Source organism: Nannospalax galili, unplaced genomic scaffold, assembly GCF_000622305.1.
Source record: "Nannospalax galili isolate Female #2095 unplaced genomic scaffold, S.galili_v1.0 scaffold856, whole genome shotgun sequence".
NCBI classification, from domain to species: Eukaryota; Metazoa; Chordata; class Mammalia; order Rodentia; family Spalacidae; genus Nannospalax; species Nannospalax galili.
In genome coordinates this window covers 245147-267562 of record NW_008339573.1, presented here as the reverse complement: position 1 = coordinate 267562, position 22416 = coordinate 245147, and the positions used below count along the sequence as shown (strand labels likewise).

Below are 22416 nucleotides of genomic sequence, written 5' to 3'. Positions count from 1 at the left end.
CATTAAGAAATGTCTAGAGGATTCATAAAGCACACCACTGCCATGGAGTACGTCTGTGAGGGCATTTCTAGAGACTATTAGATCATGAGAGCTCTAACCTAACCAATGGATTAATTTCTTGATAAGATTCATAATATAGTAGCATTTGGGGGAGATGATGGAAGATAGAAAGAGAAAGTAGGTCATTGGGGGCATATCCTTGGGGGCTACATCTTTCTGGATCCCTCTGTTCTGCTTCCTGTTCTCTATGATGTCAATTGTTCTGCTCTGCCATACCCTCCTTACCATGGTGATGTGACATTTCTGAAACCATAAGCCCAAATAAATAATTCCTTCCATAAGTTGCTTCTTTCAGGTATTTGGTCATAGTGACAAGAAAAGTAACATACTAACTGATGTAGCTAAGGTCTCTTTTTTTTTTTTTCTTTATAAAAATAATTACATATGCTGGGCTTGGTGGTACATGTCTTTGAACCCAGCACTTGGGAGACAGAGGCAGGCATATCTCTGTGAGTTCAAGACCAGCTGGGGCTACAGGGAGACCCTGTCTCAAAAAGACCAAAAAAAGAAGTTACATATATTTATTTATGGCAGGGTCTGGTACCATAGTACATATATGAGGGTCAGAGGTCAGCCTGCAGGAGTCAGTTCTCTCCTTCTACCATGTGTGTCTTGGGGATAAAATTCAGGTTATCAGACTGGCAGCAAGCATCTTTATCCATTGAGCCAGCCAGCCAGCCCGCCCAAGTGGGTCTCAGATGTTTAACACATACCTCAAATTTACTGAATCTAAAACTTAGCTCTTAATTCTGTTTCTATAAGTTTATCCCACTCTTAACTTTTCTATTTCAATAAATAGCACCTATCAGTACTCAGTGGCTCAAACCCCCAAACGAGGCCTTATTCTAAATCTTCCCCAGTTCCTTCAACTTCTATATCCAAGTCATCAGCATGTCCTATTGGCTCTGCCTCCAAAGTAAATCTCTAAATACACCTACTATCATTATGATACTCTGGGCTTAGTCACTATTGTGTCTTGCCTCGTCTACTGAAATGGCATCCTGTTAGCCTTTCTTCTTTCCCCTATCTTCAATACCAGACACAAAGCAATTACAATTATTTTGCCAAACTATACTACATTAAGTCATTCTCTTGCCTAAAATCCTCCACAATAATGAAAGGTGAATGGAGAACATTCAGTATGTTCCCTGAGAATGATGCTACATGCTGAGCCCCGCCCTACATACACCTGCCTCGCCATTCTCAGTGCCTGTCAGTCTCCCTCCATTCTCCTCTACATCACTTTGATCATTTTCCTGCTTCTCAAACCTGACAAAGCCAGGGATGATTCTTCTTGCTCCATCTGTCTGAAATGCTATAACCTCTACACTTCTAACCCTAATCCTCTGCAGAACTAAATCCTCTTTCCTTAGGTTTCAGTTCAAATATGTTGATGAGACTTTCCCAAATCATCCCCTCTAACCTATTCTCCTGCAGAGGCTCATCACCTTGCTCATTTCTTCCTTAGTACTTACTATAATTTGCAATGATCTTATTTGCATGTTTATTTACTTTGTTTTCTACCTGTCAGCCTTCATAAGGCCTTCATTCAGCTTACGGAGGCTGCCACTTTGCCTGTTTATTACTATATTCCCAATGCTTGGCACATACGGACTCAATTAAGTCTTTATGAAATGAATGAATATATCAAGCAAACAATTAGTCTTTGGCCCATTTCTTTACCACTATACAGTATTGTAGCATGGCAAATTCCCAACCCAAGATGGAACAACTTGGATGTAGTTAAGTTTGTCCTTCACCCTAACATGGGAGGAAGATCCACAGAAGAGTCCAGGCAAAGAGATGTCCTATGGAGATGTTGACAGGTTATAGACTAAAAATTCCCCTATGCTTTCTATGCCTAAAAATATGCCTGAGGTCAGGTAGTGCCAAGACAACCTTCTGAGACAACCCAAAGGCAAGGTCTCTGACCCAAGCCTTGCAGCCCAGGCATCATAGCTCTAAGTAGTAATATGGCCAGCAACAAAACCAGCAGGACCACTGGAAAGGCTTGACTCACCCATCTCTCTATAGGCCAGTGTCTTTTTAACTCTTAAGTTTACCAACTTATCTGACAATCAGATAAGTAGAAAAATGCATCTTCCAAAACAGACTGAGTATCAAAATACTGCACTAATTTCAGGATACTGGCTCTGTCCTTAGGTCTCTGTTCTTAGGCCACTGCTGAACAGTCAGGAAGACATAGGCAGTAGAACAAGAGGAGGGTAGGACAAGGTCCAAGAGGAGGAAGTTGCCAACACACACACACACACACACACACACACACACACACACACACAAGGGGGTGGTAACTGAGCTCAGAACACCAAATATCTATCCTATTCCACCTTGTCAATGCCTTTGGCTTTTAACAGTTGAGAGGGAAGAGGAAATGGCAAGCATATCCTGGAGGCCATTCTAGGGCAGAGCCCTCAAAAACATTCCAAAAGAGAAAAGTACAGAGGAAAAAGTAGGAACAAGTGTTTCTCCTTATGGTGTGTCTCTATAGACCACACAGAAGGCTTTCTATTCTGAAATGAGCAACAGACAAAGCACTAAGAGTTCCTACTGACGATCTGCAGTCAGGTAGTAGGAAAGTAGCTTCCCATGGCATATAAAACAACACATAAAAAGTTTCACATTAATCAAGCTCCTATAATATTCTTTTGTTTTGTTTTGTTTTGTTTTTGTCTTTTTTTTGAGACAGAGTCTCCCTGTAGTCTCAGCTGGCCTGGAAATCGCTATGTAGACCAGACTGGCCTTGAACTCACAGAGATCCACTTGCCTCTCGAGTGCTGGGATTAAAGGCGTATGCCACCACACCTGGCCACAACCAGTGTTCTTAACCACTGTGCTATCTCTCTAGCCCCCCAAGTCTTATTTTCTAACGAAAAAAAAAAAAAGCCAATCTTCTCTTGGCTTAAGAATATTATCAGAGCTGGAGAGATGGCTCAGGGGTTAAGAACACTGACTGTTCTTTCAGAAGACCCAGGTTTGAATAACAGCACCCACATGGCAGCTAACAACTGTCCGTAACTCCAGTTCCAGAGGATCCGACAGCCTCTTCTGTCCTCCTCGGGCATTACACAACATGGGTGCACTTACCTACATGCAAGCAATACACATGTACACATAAAATAAAAATAATAAATAAAATATTTAATAATAATAAAAAAGAATATTATTGCCAGGTGTGTTGGGGCATGCCTTTAATCCCAGCACTTGGGAAGCAGAGTTAGTTCAAGGCCAGCCTGGTCTACATAGTGAGCTCCACCTGAGGGAGACCCTGCCTCAAAAAGACCAAAAAAAAAAAAAAAAAAAAAAAAAAGAGAGAAAAGAAAAAAGAAAAAGAAGTCCTAAAAGTACTCTGAGATGCTATAATATGCATATATGTGCTTTCTGGAGCTGGAGAAAGGTTAGTAGGGGTTGCATAGTAATATCTGAATACTTTTTGTCTGGTTGTGAAAAAAAAAATAATTATATGGCTTAGACAACTGCAGGTATAGGCCTATATGTAGAGATGGGGAAGAGGAGAGAACTTTCCCAAACATCTATAAGGCAGAAAACGCCTCCATCTCAATATTAACTAGGATCTTTGAACTGTAAAAACTGTCCAAATCTGACCATGCTGTTTTGTAGGGTTGTAAGTGCCATTTGACTAAAGGTGCACAAGGATCAGCTAAACGGCCTTTTGGTCAGATATGTCAAGCAAAAGGCTCAGAGAAGAATTACATCTTGGGGCTTGAGAGATGGCTCTGTGTTTAAGAGCATTTGCTGTTCCTTTTAAGGTCAGACTTTGCTTTCCATCACCTGTGTCGGGCAGCTTACAACCACAGGTTACTCTAGTTCCAGGGGATCAGACATCCTTTTCTGCCCTCCACAGGTACCTGCATACAAGTGGCATATACACACACATACAACACACACACACACACACACAAACACACACACACACACACACACAATTTTAAAGAATTTTTAAGAAAAAGAAAAAAGAATAAGGTCTCTAAAGTCCCTTTATAATTTATGTAACTGTAAAATTCATTAAACTAATAATCCAATAATTGAGATGGGTCCATTCAATCTATAATTAATTCTCAATAACTTACATGTTTCAGAATGGGGTCCACAAACTACCTGTAATAATCAGTTAATATTTCTTTTTTGGTCTTTTTGAGACAGGGTCTCCCTGTAGCCCCAGCTGGCCTGGCACTCACTATGTAGACCAGGCTGGCCTTGAACTCACAGAGACCTGCCTGCCTCTACCTCCTGAGTGAGTACTGGGACTAAAGGCATGTGCCACCATACCCAGCTTAATATTTAAGTTTTATGGGCTCTGTTTCAACCACTAAACTTTACTACTTTAGAAAGCAGCTATCGACTATATGTAAACAAATGAGCACATGAATTTCATGTAATTTTCGCAAGTCATGAAATATGATGCTTCTTCAGATTTTTCCAACCATTAAGAATCAATTAGCTTTCTGTTCATACCAAAATGGGCAGCAGTCCCAATATGGTGATCATAATTTGTTGGTCCTTGTATTAAAAACACTACATGTAAATACTGAGGCTTCTAGAAATCCCATGCCCCACTCTCCTTGCCCCTCATTCAGAAAATACCAAGCAAAGAAAATTTATTAATTCAAGGCAACGAACAGAAAAGTGAAACTGTTAATTCTGTAAAATCAAATAACCTAAACTGTTTATTAAAAAGTTAGGGAACCTGTAACCCCTGGAGAATGTAGTAGCTTCTACTCCTAGACCATGAGAAAGTCTATTTTAACACTGACTAATAAGAGGAAAAGTTAGTCTGAATTAAAGACTTTAAAATACAATTTTATTGTTCACTAAGGAAGTATTACTGCAAAGCAGAAGGCCTAACAGGCCTGTTTTAATGAATAGATGACTCATCTGTAATCAACACATTAATTGTTGGGATTCAAATGGGTGCTCTTAAAGTACTGGGGAAAACAGCTTCATTTTTAAAGCAGGTTAAGCATTCCCTCTACAGCCTTTTTCCAAGTATCAATTTGCTTTGCAAACTGTTTCTTTCCAAAGATTGCAGAAGTAAACTTCCATAAACCTGTGACAGATTTATTACCAATTCTACACTATTAAATTTAAAAGTTAAAAAAATAAAAGGCACATGAATTTGGGTAGCATTTCCAGTATTTCAAAATTAATGTGACCATTACGGTTCCCTGTCTCTAGGGTCAATACTATACCTTCTTCCTTTTTTCAGTCCTTTCAAATCACTTTGGAATTTGTCTTCTTGTTGGCGTTTCACCTCTCTTGCTCCAGTTTGAAGATTCAGTCTCACATGGGATCCTGCAGGAACAGCCTGACCTAAAAGAAGAAAAGTTTCATGAGGTACAAGCCCCGTGGGGGACACTGGGATGAAATGGCTAGGTAACATGCCAACAGGACTAACCAGTTCATAATACTATGTCCAATTCAAACCTCTTCCACCCAGCTCTTTCTCTCCTTCTGAACCTCACACTCCACTTACATACTCTTTTTACTACTCTATAATACAGTCTATAAGGAGCTAAGGAAAAGTAGGCAAAAAGATCCACCCATAATCTAGGGGCCAATACCCATTCATTAGAACATGATAAACTATTTTGTATTTTCTTTTAAAATATTTTGTTATTTTTATTTTATGTGTATGAGTATGAGTCTATTGCTTGCATGTATGTAAGTGTGCCCATGTCGTGCAATGCCTGCAGAGGTCGGAAGAGGGTGTCAGATCCCCCTGGAACTGGAGTTAGGATGGTTGTTAGCTGCCATGTGGGTGCTGGGAATGGAATCCAGGTCCTTTGCAAGGGCAGCCAGTGCTCTTAACTGATGAGTCATCTCTCCAGCCTGCTATTCTGTATTTTCTTTAAATTTGGCTAATAAGCCTTTTTATTATGTGCAGTAGATAAATGGGGGATAACTATTCAGCCCTCAAAACATGGAGACATTATGGTCTTCCTCAGGAATCATTCCCTCTTGCCCCTTCCCTGACAGTTTCACATATCTGAGATGACACATAATGTCAGGAAGCTTTGCACCTCATCACCCTCATTTTTTAAGCCAGGCTCCTTTGCAGCTCTCTCCTCCCTGATCACAGGAACTATATCTCTTCCTTTTGGATTTCTCCAGTCCTTATGCTAGAGCTTGGCACATAAAATTTATGGCTCATAACATTTATAAGAACGAAGAAGGAAGCCAGTGGAAGACAGCAGGACATAGCAAGCCAAGGAAGTAGGAGGTGGAACTAAGAGAAACTGAAAAACTACACCTACTTATCTCAGAGGAGCAGATCCATTAGCTGGGAAAACAAGAGTTATGAATGGATGGGTTATTCATATACAATGCACAAAAGTACTCAAGTAGAGTTTAAAAGCAACTGTGCACTATCACATACTACAAATAGAATGCTACACGCATTCACTGGAAGTGTATTTATTAGACAACGATTATATACAGACTACCATGGTAGGTTCTAGAAATACAAAAATGATTATTTTATTTTATTTTATTTTTAACTGTATTATTTTATTTGTGTATGTGTGAACTTCATACCATATATCAAATGTCCTTTGGTGTGGATTCATCCACTGGAGCCTGGTTAACCTATTAAGAATCTGACCATTAAATGAGACTGACTCTCCCCTTCTCAGCAGTCATCAGTTGCCTAAGGTAGGGTTGGGGTTTCTTACTCGCTATCCCAAACCTATTTTGAGATTTTGTCTGACTTAACCTTACATGGGACTTGTTCATGGTGTGAGCATAGCTATGAGTTCCTATGAGTAACTGACCAGGAGTCTGGAAAACTCTGCTTACTTGTGGTCATTCACCTCTTCTGGCTCTTATACTCTTTCCATCAACTTCCCAACCCCCAATGATCCTTGAGTCTTGGGAGGCACAAGTTTGATACAGGTATCCTATTCAGGGATAAGCACTCTGTAGCCTCTTAGTCTCCACACATTGGCCAGTTGTGGTTCTCTACTTTATAAGGAATCTTCTCTGCTGAGAGTTGAGAGATGCATTAATCTATGGGTATAGCAATAAGTCATTAGAAATCAGTTTAAAACACTATCTATTTAGCAGAATAGCTGTATTAGGCTTTCTCCCATGGTCTGTGGGCTATCTAGCCTCAAGCTCCTAGGCCTGTTATCAATGTCAGGTATGGGTTCACCCTTACCACTATGAAGTGGACCATGGATCCATTAGAAAGTATTTGGTTACTCCTATATTCATGCCACTATTGCATCAGTAGGTATATCTTCCAGGCTAGTTGCTGTAGCTTACAGGATTCACATCTGAGTAAGGAAGGTTCATGATAAATTTTCTCTTCAGATAGCTTGCATAGCACCTTCCAGCATATGAAAGCTAGGCAGTAGAGATGTGGAAAACCATTCCAATGGTTTTCTCCTTCCACCATAAGGGTCTCTGGACTTGAACTCAGATTATCAGGCACGGAGGGCAAGTCCTTTCATCTACTGAGCCATTTCTCTGGCCCATATTATGTGAACTTGGTAAATCTTTTTATTTCTTATTTATAAGTGTGTGTGCACTCCTGCTTGTCTGTACCATGTGAGTGCAGGTACCCACAGAGGCCAGAAGATGGCATCAGATACCATGGAATTGAAGTTACAAATGGTTGTGCGCTGCCATGTGGGTGCTGAGAACTGAGCCCAGGTTCTCTGCAAATGTTCTTAACCACTGAGTCATCTTTCCAGCCTCTTAAAAAAATCATCTAATAATTTTTTTAAAGGAAAAATATGAAACAAAACAAAGAACTCCAAGGGAAAAAGTTCTTTTTCCCCATCTTCCCATCACTGCTTTTGTCATGACCACTACCATTTCTCATTTCAACATGAGCATGACTACCATCCCACTAGTGCCCCACCCCTCATAAATGTGCATGCGTGTATGCATGTGTGTGCGTGCACGTGCACCCATATGCATATGAAAACACAAATCTATGTAATCCCTTTGTATTAAACCTTTTGGTGGCTTCCTATTGTTATAGGGTAAAGAGGAAAATCCTCACTTGGTCAGAGAAGCCTGCCAACAACTGCGTCTGCAGACTTGTCATCCCTCACTCTCTGTCTCCAGGCATACTGGCCTTTTCCCACTCCATGGGAGAATACACTCCCTCCTACTAGAGGACATTTCATCTGCTATTCCCCTTGCCCAGAATGTTTTGTTTGGCCCTGGCCTCTGTCTTCTCAGCTCTCCAATCCAACCTAAGGGTCATCTGCCTGAGAGACAGCCTGTTTCCTCAGACTAGATCCATCTGTCTAAGGGCTTTCACCACAAAATGAATCCCTTTTTATGGCAGGTATCACAATCTATATTTACAGTTCTTAAAATTTATCTGGTTATATCTTACCATTTTCTCCCTAGGGATACCAAATGGCTAAGTATATGCTGATTATTTGTTCAGTGAAAATTTTTAATATGAAAAAGGAAATCTTGGCTGATCAATGTTAGGGTTAAAACCTACAGCAACTCCCTCCCCAATGCAGCAGGGCCTCTGAGAATGCAGGAACTGAGTTAATGAGCACCCTGATCTCAGATGACCAGAAAAACAAATTCCACCTTTTGACCAGAGACTTGCAAGGAGTCACTTCAGCACAGCATGATTCCTTTTTGATGATCTTAAAGGATAAATAGACTCTTTACACCTTTGACCCAGATCCTGGCTGATGGAAGAGAACTGAAGGGGGCAGTTTGATGGAGGCTACTCTCTCCTGATAAACCCTGCATGCCCGCCCCCCACCTGCCTAACTTTTCAAAATATTTTCCTGCCTTCCACTCCCCCAAAGCCCCCTATAAAAGATCCCCAGCCAACAACCGGGGGAGGGACAGCTTCTTCCCAAAGGGAACTGTCCCGTGTGCTTTTTCCTCTACTAATAAACTCTATCCCGGTTTTACCTACCAATCAACAATACAGATTTTCACTAGTGCAAACAGTCATAATAATTAGTCATGGTAACAGTTATTTTTAGTAATAACGTACCAATGCGTATAATAGCAATAGTAATATCTTAAATTTTCTGATTTGATCAAAACTAAAATGAGGTGAAAAAAGGACATGCATTTATAAGCTTCGGGTAGGCCATAACAGGTTAGACCATGCTTGGCTAGCCAAGGAAGAGACTAAGATCTTATGTTAATTATTTTATTTGGGAAAAAATTCCAAAATTACTATAGTCACATAAACTACCCCAGGGGCATTAACTCAAAATACAGGTTAAGCTCACTTAAGGTATATGAAACCAGTCATGGCAGGAGCAGTAACAGAAGTAACAAAAAAATACAGCATTTCAAATATTTTCACCCAATTAGGAAAAAGGTCAAGTTAAAAGTGTAAGCCAACCTGCATTTTTAGCTTCTGTAAAGGAAGGAAAAGTAGCAAAAAGTACACTGGGTAATAGCAAAACAGGCAGAGAAGTCACAAGACACATCCAGGAAAAGAGGGAGGGGATGAGGATGGAGGACAAGAAGACAGGTAGATAGACTGGGATACTTAATGCACATGGGTCTTCACAGTCTGCAGTGACTACAGCCCACAACCAACTCTTTGGAGACAAATCACAAGGCTGAGAAACTTCATTTTTAAATAAAGGCACCTCATGCTTGAGTTTTAAGTCCACTGGGACTGTCACTGCCTTCTATCATAGGCTCTGACCCAGGTACACAAGTCCTGCTCTTTACAAGAGAAAAATCTGTGGCAGACTGCAACACTGTCACCAGCTTCCTACTTTCCTGCCTGCTATACTAGACCATATGACTATACAGTTCCTCCACCTGTTGGGAGACTGTACTTTCCAGCCTTTCTATTTTGAACTTGGCTTAGATGCATTGGTCAATGGGATACTAACAAATTTGTTATTTGGAATATGCTTTTATAGTTGACTTGTCCTTCAGTATTCTGTTATTACCATGAGAAAAACTTGCCATTGCTAGCCTTCTGATCTAAAACAATTGAGAGACCCATGAAGCCAATGTAGATGCAAACCACTGATTAGAGATAGGTTAAGATAAGCCCTGACACTATCAGCCAAGTCTCACAGATCTCTAGAAATGTAAACAATAAGTATTTTTAAAAAATTTACTTTAAATTCATACAAAATTGGGCTAGAGAGATGGCTCAGCAGTTAAGAGCACTAGCTGCTCTTGCAGAGGACCTGTGTTCAATTCCCAGCACCCACATGGTGGCTAACAACCATCCATAACTCCAGTTCCAAGGGATCCCACACCCTCTTCTGACCTCTGTGGGCATTGCATGATATGGGTGTACCTACCTACATGCAAGCAATACATTCATACACTAAAATAAATAAATAAATAAAATATTCATACAAAATTGCAAAAATAGTACAGTTTTCACATATTCCAAGTACCCTTTCCTAGTGTTAGTATCTTATACATAGTACAATTAACAGTATAGTTAACTAAAGATCCTTTTCACACCTTACCAGTGTTTTCTACCAGCTAGTTGTTTCCTTATTCTAGGAATTATTGGGGTTATTTGTCTTATTTATTCTGTTTTCACTTCTTTTCATATGTGTGTGTGTGTGTGTGTATGTGTGTGTGTGGTGTGTATATATGTTCATGAGTATGAGTGCACATGTGTTTTTACTTCTTTTCATATGTGTGTGTGGTATGTATGCATGTGTATGTGTTTTCACATGAGTATGGGTGCACGTGTGTGGAAGCCTAAGGCTGATGTCAGGAATCTTCCTCATTTGCTCTTCCACCATATTCTTTAAGGCACAGTTTCTCAATCAAACCCACAGCTTACAAATAAAGCTAGTCTTGCTAGCCAGCTTGCTCTGGGGTTCCCATCTCCATTTTCTAAAGCCAGAAATACACATGAGCTGCCATGCCCACCCGCATTTACATGGGTTCTAGAGATCAAAATTCTGGTCCTCTTGCTTGTGTGGCAGGTACTTTAACCACTACACCATCTCCCCAGCCCAAGAGTTCTTGTTTATTTTCTTGCTCAGATTGTCTCAGCTTTAACAATTAGGAGCTCCTTCAGGCTGGCTTATATTCTTTCAACAAGTTCCCTCTTCTTCACCATTATTTTCTTTTTCAAACTATTTCCTTACTTTCTGGTTCCAAAAGAAGTTCTACATTCATCTTGGATTTCCTTTTCTCATCTCTGGAACCAGTCACTTCTCAGACGTTCTCATTTTCTATTGGAGAACAGTGTTTAAAAACCAAGACTTAATGCTAGAAATGTTCATTCCTACTAGGGAGTCAAAGCCTCTAGGACCTGAGTAGACAAAGCTAGATCACTCCTGCATGTATAAGGTAGTACATATACATAAACACATGTTCACAGCTATATTCATATATACATTAAGATAGTGTCTCATGTGGCCCAGGCTGGCCGTGTACTTGCCATGTAACCAAGGATGACTTGAATTGATCTTCTGATCTTCCTGCCTCCACCTAAGTGCTAAAATTAGATTACAGGTGTTGGCCACCACACTGAGTTTTATGTGGTGCTAGGGATTAAACCCCAGGCTTCATGCTAGGCAATCACTCTACCAAATGAGCTACATCCCTAGTCTTTATCTTTATGTGTGTGCACATGTGTGTGTATTCTTAAAGACATTATTATTTTATGAATGTTTGCATGCATGTATATATGTGGAGGCCAGAAGACAGTGTGAAATCCCCTGGAACTAGAGTTACAAACAGTAGTGAGATGCCATGTGGCTTCTGGGAACTGAACCTGGGTCCTTTATAAGAGCAGTAAATGCTCTTAACCTTTTGAACCATCTTTTTTTGTTTTGTTTTGTTTTGTTTTGTTTTTTGTCTTTTGAGACAGGGTCTCCCTGTAGCCCCAGGCTGACCTCAATCTCACAGAGATTTGCTTGCCTCTGTTGGGATTAAAGGCGTGTGCCACATGCCCAGCTGTATATATTTTTAAAGTTACAGACTGAGCATGGTGGGGCACACCTTTAATCCCAGCACTTGGGGGCAGAGGCAGGTGGATCTCTGTGAGTTTGAGGCCAGCCTGGTGAGTTCCAGGCCAGCTGGGGCTACAGGGACACCTTGTCTCAAAAAAGATTAAAAAAATAATAGTAAAATAAAGTTACATGTTTGTACTGACACTACAGGCCCCAATCTAAAGTAACATTATCTATTTTCCCACTTTCCTTATTTATGACTATTTCTGCAATAGTCTGGCTCTCATTATCTATGATATATTTACAATATATTTAAGTCTAGGCAACAAAGAAAGTAGTTTCAAAAATGCTCATCCATGTGCCGGCAAGATAGTTCAGCAAGTAAAGGGGCTTGCCACCAACCAAGCCTGATGACCTGAGTTCAATTCTTAGGACCCACATGGTGGAAGGGAAGAACCAAGTCCCACAAGTTATCCTCTGACCGCCACACATGTGCTATGGCACAGGGGTGTGTACATGAATAAATAAATGCTATACAAAATGTTAATGCCAAACTACACCCTTATGAGAAACACTTACCGTACTAGATCTCAGCATTAATGTATAGCTCTTTTGTCTTTGGCTTTATACACAAGTCACTTCCGTTGTAATTTACTTCCCCACCATCCACATCCTGGTTGGGTTATCTGTTTCTTTGGGGGCATATGAAAGGTATATGAACTATTTCTACGGTTCTAAGAGTCAGAGCTATACAAAAAGAAATTACTGTTGTTTTAAGCCACCAAGCCTTGAGGTGTTTTGTTTATGTCAGCAATTCATTCCAATAGTCTTAAAACAAGGAAGTTAAGAGCAGTCAATAAAATAATAGTTTTTTTTTAATTTGAAATTATATAGTTTCTTTCTAGTGTTAAAATGTCCTTTTATAAAATGAGATAATGATGATGATGGATAGTAGTTGGTTGTTTCCATGTTAAAGCTTTTAACTCAGCACAGTAAAAAATTGGCCTTGGTCCCCAAATTTTTCTTTTGAAGTTTTTCTAGTTTATGAAACACCATTGTCTAGAAACTACCCCGGTACTCCACCTACTTTTCCTGGGAAATTTGAGAATTATTCCAATCATATGAGTGAGCATGATGGTATATAAATCATCTCTCAATAAAGGTGCTTGACATTTTTTATTTGTTCAGATAAGCACATTTTAATATCTTGAACAATCAATTTATCAGATACTATCCAAGGACAGCAAATAGTTCTAGGGATAGGATAACCCCTTAGCTCATGGTATAGATACAGTCCCAGGAAGCCAGTTTGGGGAAGGGCAAAAAGAAAAAAAAAAAATAGAGTCCAGAGAAGTCTGGGGCCATGAAGCACCTGGGCAAAGGGACCCTGGGGGAAGGGTAAATAAGAAAGCATGACGGGAGAGGTAGAGCTAACTCAAATATCCTCAGGGGAAGGCTGGTGAAGAGAAGAGTGAGGAGGGTCACATGTCAGAAAATAGGGAACGGTGGGACCTGTGAAAAGTGTCCCTTGAAAATGCAGTCAGATCTGAACATCTGAAAGTCAAACAAAATATAGCTATAAATAGAATTCAGTCCACAGCCAGCCAATTCGTTACTGCTAGAAAACATACATTTCACATCTTGCCTGTCTCGGTCTTTGTCCCAACTCTTCTGGGTGCCCAGTAATTAAAACTTGTTCCTCCTGGACTTATAGCAGAAGGGACCTCCTCAGGCAGTGAGGTTGTGATGTCGCCTGGCTGCTCTGCTAGCGGAGACGGATGGTCTTGTGTTTGCCTTGGCATCAGATGCTTCAGTTGTTTCTGGTTTCAGGAGGGGTAACAAGTATGATGTGTATTCTATGGGCTCCTGTTAGGAACTTCTCCACTCCAGGAACTTCTGGTTACACCTGGACACAGGCAGAAAGCCAAAAGGCTGTCCTAGCGGGTCACATTACCACGAGCCCTGGAACTATGATACCCAGGCAGGTATGTGTCTGACAGGTGAATTTAGCCAAATTCCTTTGTCTTTCTAAATCTTTGTGCCCTTGTGTATCAAATAAAAGGAATTTACCCTGTCTGCTCTCCCTAGTGCTATACCCTTTGTGAAGAACAAATAAGAAAGAACTATGTCTGTGCTCAGAAGTAGTAAAAAGTGCTTCAGGAAAAGCAACCCCCAAAAGACCCCAAAAGGTAAATGTCAAACCAGATGAAACAAAGACATTTATTTGCAAAGTTCTGCAAATATCTATTAAGAGTAAAATCTCCCCATTATATAACTGAGTTACTGAAGGGCAGGGACCGATTACTCAGACCCACTGTTCAGGATCAGCCCCAGAGCACACAGTAGGCCTCTAGTACACCAGCTCTGAGGGCCACACCAGACAGAAAGGAATAGGAAGAATATGCCACAGGAAGCAATGCCACATGTTTCACTGGGGCCGCCAACCTCCTAACTAGGGCTGGTCAGTGCTGAGATATTACAGGCCTGGTTGCCATGACTACCACAGCCTTATCCTCCTGTCTTTTTATTCAAACCCCCAAACAAGTCCTGGCAAGATCCCTGCCTCACACAAATGAGCATCTATCCTGTCTCCAAGGCAGAACTTGAACTGAACAAGTAACAGAAAAATGTGCACAAACCTCTCCAGGGTGCTGAACCCTGAACCATGCTTTATGTTGTCATTTTGTAAGTGAACGACAAAGAAAGACTTTAAAAAAATAAAAACAACAGCAAAACACATAAAGAGTCATTCTGGATTGTAGTTATAATGACACATTTTTTAAAAAGACTAAACAATGACAAATTAAGAAAAATAAAAATGTTCACCAAACTGATCTTTTATTCCAAGTCACACAGTCTAGATTCTACATAGGGCCAGCCTTACAAGAGTTCTCTGAAATGGCTTCCAAGTGAGGGCAGGAATCTCTGGGCTGCATTTAGGCCTCTCAGAACAGCCACCTTGCAAGCTTTCACTACCCTCCCAGAAAGACCCTTCAAAATCTTATCCGCTGTGAGCAAACCAATGTCTACATTCCAGTAGCCAAAGAGAACAGAGGAGAGCTGGTCTCCAATCTCTATAGTACACAGAATTCATAAAAGCAATGATCTCCAAAGATAAATACTACAGGGGTTACTTAGATTTCCTGCTGGGCTAGGGAAATGGCTCAGTGAGTAAAGTACTTGCTGTACAAGCATGAAGACCTGAGTTCGGACCCTAGCACCCATGTAAAAAGCCAGGAGTGGCAATGGGCTTCTGTAACCTCAGCATTGGCAAAAGCAGAGACAGGAGGATCCTGGGGACCCACTGGCCACCCAATTCATTCAAGCAGGTACAGTGAGAGATTCTGTCTCAAAGAAGATGAGGTGAAGAGTAATAGAGGAAGAACATTCAACACCAGTTTCCACATGCATACACATGCACTCCCACAAACACACATACACACACAGCACACACCACCACAAACAACAGCAAGAAGACTTCCTGTTACAACAGAAGAAGTACTTGAAACAGCTGCCATGTCAAAGGCTCTCTCTAGTAAGCACATTTAGATATGGTGAACCTCTCTTTCCACAACTAGCTGGTCAGTGAGTACTGAGGATTGGGCAAAAACCTGATGTTTGCTAAGTATTCCTTCTACCACAGTCCACTGTGTACCCTCTGGGCCACTTGTACTGAGTACCAGAAATGATATACCCATAAACAAAACCAATCCAGGCTACTACAGTATAGTAAGAAAACAGGGGAGACCAGGCATGGTGGCACATGCCTTTAATCCCAGCACTCTGGAGGCAGAGATAGGTGGATCCCTGTGAGTTCAAGGCTAGCCTGGTCTACATAGCGAATTCTAGGCCACCTAAGGCTACAGGGAGACCATGTCTCAAAAAAACTAAAAAAAAAAACTAAAAAAAAAAAAAGAAAGAAAGAAGGAAGGAAGGAAGGAAGGAAGGAAGGAAGGAAGGAAGGAAGGAAGGAAGGAAATGGCGGAGAGGGATAAAGACACTTAAAATCCTTAATCTAGAGACTGGTTTCCTGAGAGCAAGGCCTAAGTACATTTGAAGCATCTGGAACTCAGCACAGGAGATTTCAAAAAGCAGCCGGTCATCAGGCTTTTATAGTTATCCTCATTAGACATAACAAAGCCTGAACCAGGGCAATGGATATAGAATGAGAAGACTGAGATAGCAGTGAGGGGTGATAGCATTTTGACTAGATAAACTAGGAATGTCCCCACAGCCCTGTTAGCATTCCACTCCACAAAAATCAGACCTCTAAGCATGTGCCAATAACTCTTCCCACAAGCCCCAGCCCCACACTTAATAATTCTAGAGGTGAAGTAAAGGGAGACTGGGATGAAGGGGGCAAAGAGGCCCACAATGCATACTCTGAACCTAATTCCCAGGCAGCTCATTGCCTCTGATTCCATTTCTCTACCTTTCTACTGGAGAAGTGAGACATACAAGCATAACAGAACCCTTAACCTGGGCATGTGGGTTTTTATACTCATGCTGGGAATACAGCTTTCTGCTAGGGTTCATCATTTTCTGCCACATCTCTCTGTAAGATAACACTCCCCATTCACCGTATGTTCCCTCATCGTTACAAAATTCTAAACTAACACAAACTTCAGTCTATTTCCTGTGTGTGTGTGTGTGTGTGTGTGTGTGTGTGTGTGTGTGAAGGCTCAAGAAGCAAATACACAGTTATCGTTACAAAATTCTAAACTAACACAAACTTCAGTCTATTTCCTGTGTGTGTGTGTGTGTGTGTGTGTGTGTGTGTGTGTAGGCTCAAGAAGCAAACTATAAATACACAGTTTTAGCTCTAAACATGCTTCAAAGCAATTGAATAAAATAAAAAATAATTTAAAAATTCTTGTCACAATTCAAGTTAACTATGATGTGCTGGCAACAAGCTTTACTTCACAATGAAGAGTTGAAAAATTGACAAACTGGAAGTGAAGCAGTTAAATTTGCTGTTTCTCAGCGGTCAGGGGGCCTCAACTCTGCCACTGCTCATTTTCTGGAGAAGACTCCTGAGGACACCAGGGTACATACCTTTCCCACCCAAGCACAATTTCATTAGCAGCTCATTAGCAAGAGTGACACAACCATTTCTGACTCTTGTTTTTCACAATATTTATTGGTTAATTGACACTTTGAACACGGGTTGACTGAGGACCAAATCAAAGTGCTAAACCTGTTCATTAGTCAAATATAAAACATAAAGATTATATTCTAAACACACTCTTTGTTCTCATTTGTTTTCCTCAAACAGAAATCATAATTTAATAACAGGGTTAAAAAGCAAAGTGCCAAGGTATGGTGATTTAAGTTTTAATCCCCTTCCTCCCTCACGTTAATCCCCGGGGATCCTGACATCATAATTGGCACTATTTGTTCTCTTTATAGCACCTATTACTTCCATAGCCAAACACAGTCTGTGAATTATTTCAAAAGAGTATCAAGTACTACCGACCACTACAATTTCTCTAGCACCTACCCCAAAGGTCCCTCAGTCCCTCAGCTTGGATGTGCTTAGCAGTAAGGAAATCTGTAGGGATAACAGGAGGGCAAAATTCCTAGAGTAGAAATTTCCTCTACATTATCCCTGAAGGATAGGAGTCCTTGATCTCAGAGTAGAAGAAGTGAAGCAACAGGTACAGTTGTTAAAATAACTAGTCAAATCCTTTCCCTTTCCCAGTGTGGGAGGGGCTCCCTTAAACACAGGCAACTTGAACAAAACAAGGTTTATAGACTGACCCTTCTTTCACCTGTAAAAGTACAGGGACAATCCTATTGCTCCTTTTTGTTGTAACATTTTAGATCATGGGTATTAAGAGACTTACTAAATAGTACTATGCTTTCTTTTCTTCACCTGCATTGCTATTTACACCAAACAGAGCTGCAGCATCTAGCATGTAGGTGTCTAGAGCGTGTTGTTCAGCCTAGTAGTGAATAGTACAGTTCATGAAGACCTTGTTCTACCACTTAATAGCTCTAAGACCATGGACTAATAATCTCTGGGACCCATCTGCAGAGTAGGCATCAGGGTATCAGTTTGATAGGGTTAATAAAAGTTTACAATAAGGAGTAAGAAATGTGCATAGGAAATGTTTAAGGCTGACATTAAAGAGCTCTCAATAATGTTTACCTGGTTCTTGCTTGATTTATTCAGTATTCTCAGCTATGGGGCAGGGACAAGTGGTAATAGATGCTCAAACTGTTAAGAGTTCTAAACAAACACATGTTTGAGTTCTATAGAGTAGAAATGAGTACATACTTTTTGCAACATTTTCATGTCAAACTGACTTATTAGGGCTGAAAAAAAAAATCAGTAACAATGAAAGCTACAGGGCATCCAAACTGAGAAGGCAAAAAAATAAGCTAGTTAAATTAAGCCAATACCTCACTGAAAACACCACTAGAGCCTTCCTTGGCTCAAGCCTCCTGAAGGTCACCAAATCCATCTGAAAAATCAAAGAGGTCAAATCCAACAGCATAACTTACATAAACACATGGGTGAGGAATTAAATAAGAACAGATGCCAGCAACGAGAGAAGTTTCAGGTTTCCCCAGAAAGCTTAGCTCAAATCACAAGCTTAAACTAGTTTTGTAACAACACACCAAAGAGATTATAAAACCAGCTGCCCTGCTTTGGCTTTCTGAGCCTCACTGGTTTATGCTGGCAGGTGTCCACCCTGGATATTCTGGGCCAATGGGCACAAGGATGGTACTCTAGCAAACCTGCTGGTGTGCACACTCTGACAAGCAGCCTGTTTTATACTTCCACTCCATCACCATAGTAGCTTATAACACCCCAGGTTCAACGCCTCCATACTCTCAATCCTCGGGACCTAATGTGAACTCTACAACTGTCACTTGATTATACATACCCTACCTATTACATATTTTTAGGACCCCTATAAGCATTCAGGGAATATATGGCAACTCTGGTTTTGGTGCTCTCTCTTACTCTTAGATTCAGACATTACTAAGTACTTCTGGTCTGAATCTCCTTTGACAGATGTCATGTCACAAGAAACCATCTTCACACCTTCTTTTACCCTCCCATTTCAAATTTATAAGAGATGGCAAATTCCTCAGAACTCTAGTGATCCCAGCATCCTGGGGAATGAACCTCAGAAGACCGTGAGACCTAGCCATCACTAAAAAGACAAATGTTTCCTCCATATGCCAATACCTTCTGAGACTGCAGACAAGTGAGACATCCCCAAGGACACCCTGAAGGCATTCCCCTTCTAACCTTCAGTTGCGCCTCCTGGTGTTCTAGGCTTACTTACCTAACACAACAAGATGTCAGCATACGATTATATTTTTTTATGAGAAGGTTCATAGCTTGCTTGCTTTCCTTTCCTTCCTTCGCTTTCCCACCCTCCCTCTCTTCCTTTCTTTCTTTTGTTGCTGTTGTTGTCTGAGAGAGAGAGTCTCACTATGTACCACTGGCAGGTCTGGAACTTGCTATGTAGACCAGACTAGATTTGAACTGCCTCTGCCTTCCAAGAGTTAGGATTAAAGGCTTGCACCACCGTAGCTGTATCACTATTTCTTTTTAATTTTTAAAAAAGTTTTTAATTTTTATTTTATGTGTATGAGGGTTTTGCCTGCATGTATGCCAAGTGCACCATGTGCATGCAGTGACTGTGGAGGCCAGAAGAGGGTGCTAGATCCCCTGGAACTGAAGTTACTAATGGTCATTACTTGCCATGTGGGTGCTGGGAACCAAACTCAAGTCCTCTGCAAGAGCAGCCAGTGCTTTTAATCACTCCATCTCTTCAACCTCTCTTTCACCGTTCAACAGGATTGTAAATCACTCTCCAAGCATATATATGTTAACACCCATACCTCAAGGTATGGCAATATTGGCAGGGTCATGTACAATACCCTGTCAGTAAGAATAAGAATTAGTGAGATGGGGTAGTAGGTGAGGGTGAATATGGGGGAGAGGGTCTGAATGAGATCAAAATACATTGTATAAAATTCTTGAAGAATAACAAAAATATATTTTTTTGAATTAGTGGGGCTTGGGACTAGAGAGATGGCTCAGCAGTTAAGAGCACTAACTTCTCTTGCAGAGGACCTGGGTTCAGTTTTCAGCACCCACATGGCAGTTAACAATTGTCTGTAACTCCAGTTCCAGGAGATTTGATACCCTCTTCTGACTTCTGTTGGCATTGTACCACATGAGTGCACCTACATATATGCAGACAATACACTCATACACATAAAATAATAAAATATTTGAGATAAAAATTAGTGAAATGCTTTTGAGCATTTGGCAACATTTAAACCAGAACGATACATTCCATTTGACTTGGGAGATTCCACTTCTAAAAATTTACCCAATGAAACATCCAGAGACATGCACTAAGACTTTTTTTTGAGACAGGGTCCCCTGTAGTCCCAGCTGGCCTGGAGCTCACTATGTAGCCCAGGCTGGCCTTGAAGTCACAGAGATCCACCTGCTTCTGCCTCCAGAGTGCTAGGATTGAAGGTATGTACCTCCATGCTCAGCTCAAAGACTTTTTTAATGATAAGAAATATTCAAAAACAAAACTCAGAAATGAGGTGCTACAAGTTGAGACAGCAGAAATAAAAGAACAAATAGTCACAACAGAAAATGCCCTCTTAAGATAAACAAAAGGTAAAAAGAATTGAGATAGGAAAAATACATAATAAATGGAAAAAAATTTGTAAGAAATTGACAAAATAAAGATAGACAAAGATCCAGCACAAAGGGAACAGACTACTACCAAATGCCATGCTTCTTTATAAAGTTCCAGAAATCTAATCTCACACAAAATAAGCAATAAAAAAATCTTATAATTCAAGAAAACTTTTCTAAAATAAAAAACATTTAAACAGTGCATACCTGAGAATAATACACAAGACAGATTCTAGAAAAACCAATAAATTTCAAAGGAAAACAAAATAGAATTTGGGTATCTAAGCAAAAAAGAAAAAAAAAAAGACCCTGATTACTTATAAAGAAATTACTTAGGTTATTATCAGTGAGGTTTTTTGGCTTGTTTGTTTAAACAAACAGGAAATGGAGTACTTCCAGCAGGAAATGGAGTACTTCCAGGAAGAAAATGTGAGCCAAGTGACTTTTTAGTATAAGTATCACATAATTAGCACACAAGAACACAGATACTGTCTCAATGTGCCCCTCATACAGAATTTATCAGAAAATACAATGTAGTCAGCTAAATCAGGACTGATAGTGATCATTAGTTAGACTTATTTGTAGAAATAAGACTAAATGAGAGATGAGCCAGGCATGGTGGCGTTCACCTTTAATCCCAGGACTTGGAAGGCGAATTCCAGGCCAGCTGGGGCTACAGGAAGACTCTGTCTCAAAAAGACAAAAGAAAAAGCCTAAATGAGGGATAAAAAGAAAGTACAAAATGGATACCCACTGACAATTTTAGTTCAGTACAGCTGTAAGCACAAAGAGGTTTCAACTTGTTTTTAGTAATCCTATCAGAGGTGGTAGTACTGCCATTTTGAATCTCTTATATGTGGAATAAAAGAGAGCAACTGAGTAATTATTAGATACTCTAATTGTATAATTCCTGTGTTCATAATCAAGACACTTAGCATGTCAGAATAGAGATTAATATCAAAGAGGTGAAATAGGCTGGGTGTGGTGGTGCAGAGGCAGGCAAATCTCTTTGAGTTCAAGGCCAACCTGGTCTTCATAGTGAGTTCCAAGCCAGCCAGGCTACACAGTGAGACCTCATCTCAAAAATCCACAAAAACAAAAACAAACAAAAAGAGATGAGCTAAAACTCCTATAGTCCTGAATATAAATAGGAAGTGTATGAGGTATGTCATTGTTATGTTTTTATTAACACCTATCAAAAGAAAAGGTCTACAGGGGCCTGGAAAGATGGCTCAGAGGTTAAGAGTACTGTTGCTCTTGCAGAAAACCCAGGTTAGATTTCCAACACCCACATGTCAGATAACAACAAACCATAACTCCAGTTCCAGGGGGTCCAGCACCCACTCCTCGCCTCTACAGACATTGCATACATGGGTGCACTTACATACAGGCAAAACGCAAACATAGAAATAAATTTTTTTTAATTAAAAAGTAAAGGACTAGAGCCGGGCGTGGTGGCGCACGCCTGTAGTCCCAGCACTTGGGAGGCAGAGGCAGGCAGATTTATTTTGATATATCACAGTGAAAGATTTATCGTCCTCTTTTTTTTTTTTTTTTTTTTTTTTTTTTAAAAAAAAAAAAAAAAAAAAAAAAAAAAAAAAAAAAAGTAAAGGACTAGAAACAATGGTCAACATGGCTGTAAAGAGCAGTCCTAATGGCTAGAATTGACAAAAAATACAAATGTCCAAATATGGTGACATACATTATGTGTATGAAGCAAAATTCAGTCTGGGATATGACCTAAGT

General features: G+C 40.3%; 1 protein-coding gene across 3 annotated transcripts in view; it reads right to left on the bottom strand.

The window, feature by feature from the left end:
- Positions 1 to 22416, bottom strand: part of Sil1 (SIL1 nucleotide exchange factor) — a 314878-nt gene that overhangs the window by 128963 nt on the left and 163499 nt on the right. For all 3 annotated transcript variants that reach the window (XM_008834287.2, XM_029564109.1, XM_008834288.2), the window contains exon 4: positions 5289 to 5409. In XM_008834287.2, coding sequence (XP_008832509.1) covers positions 5289 to 5409 — 121 coding nt within the window. The remainder of the gene's footprint in view (positions 1 to 5288; positions 5410 to 22416) is intronic.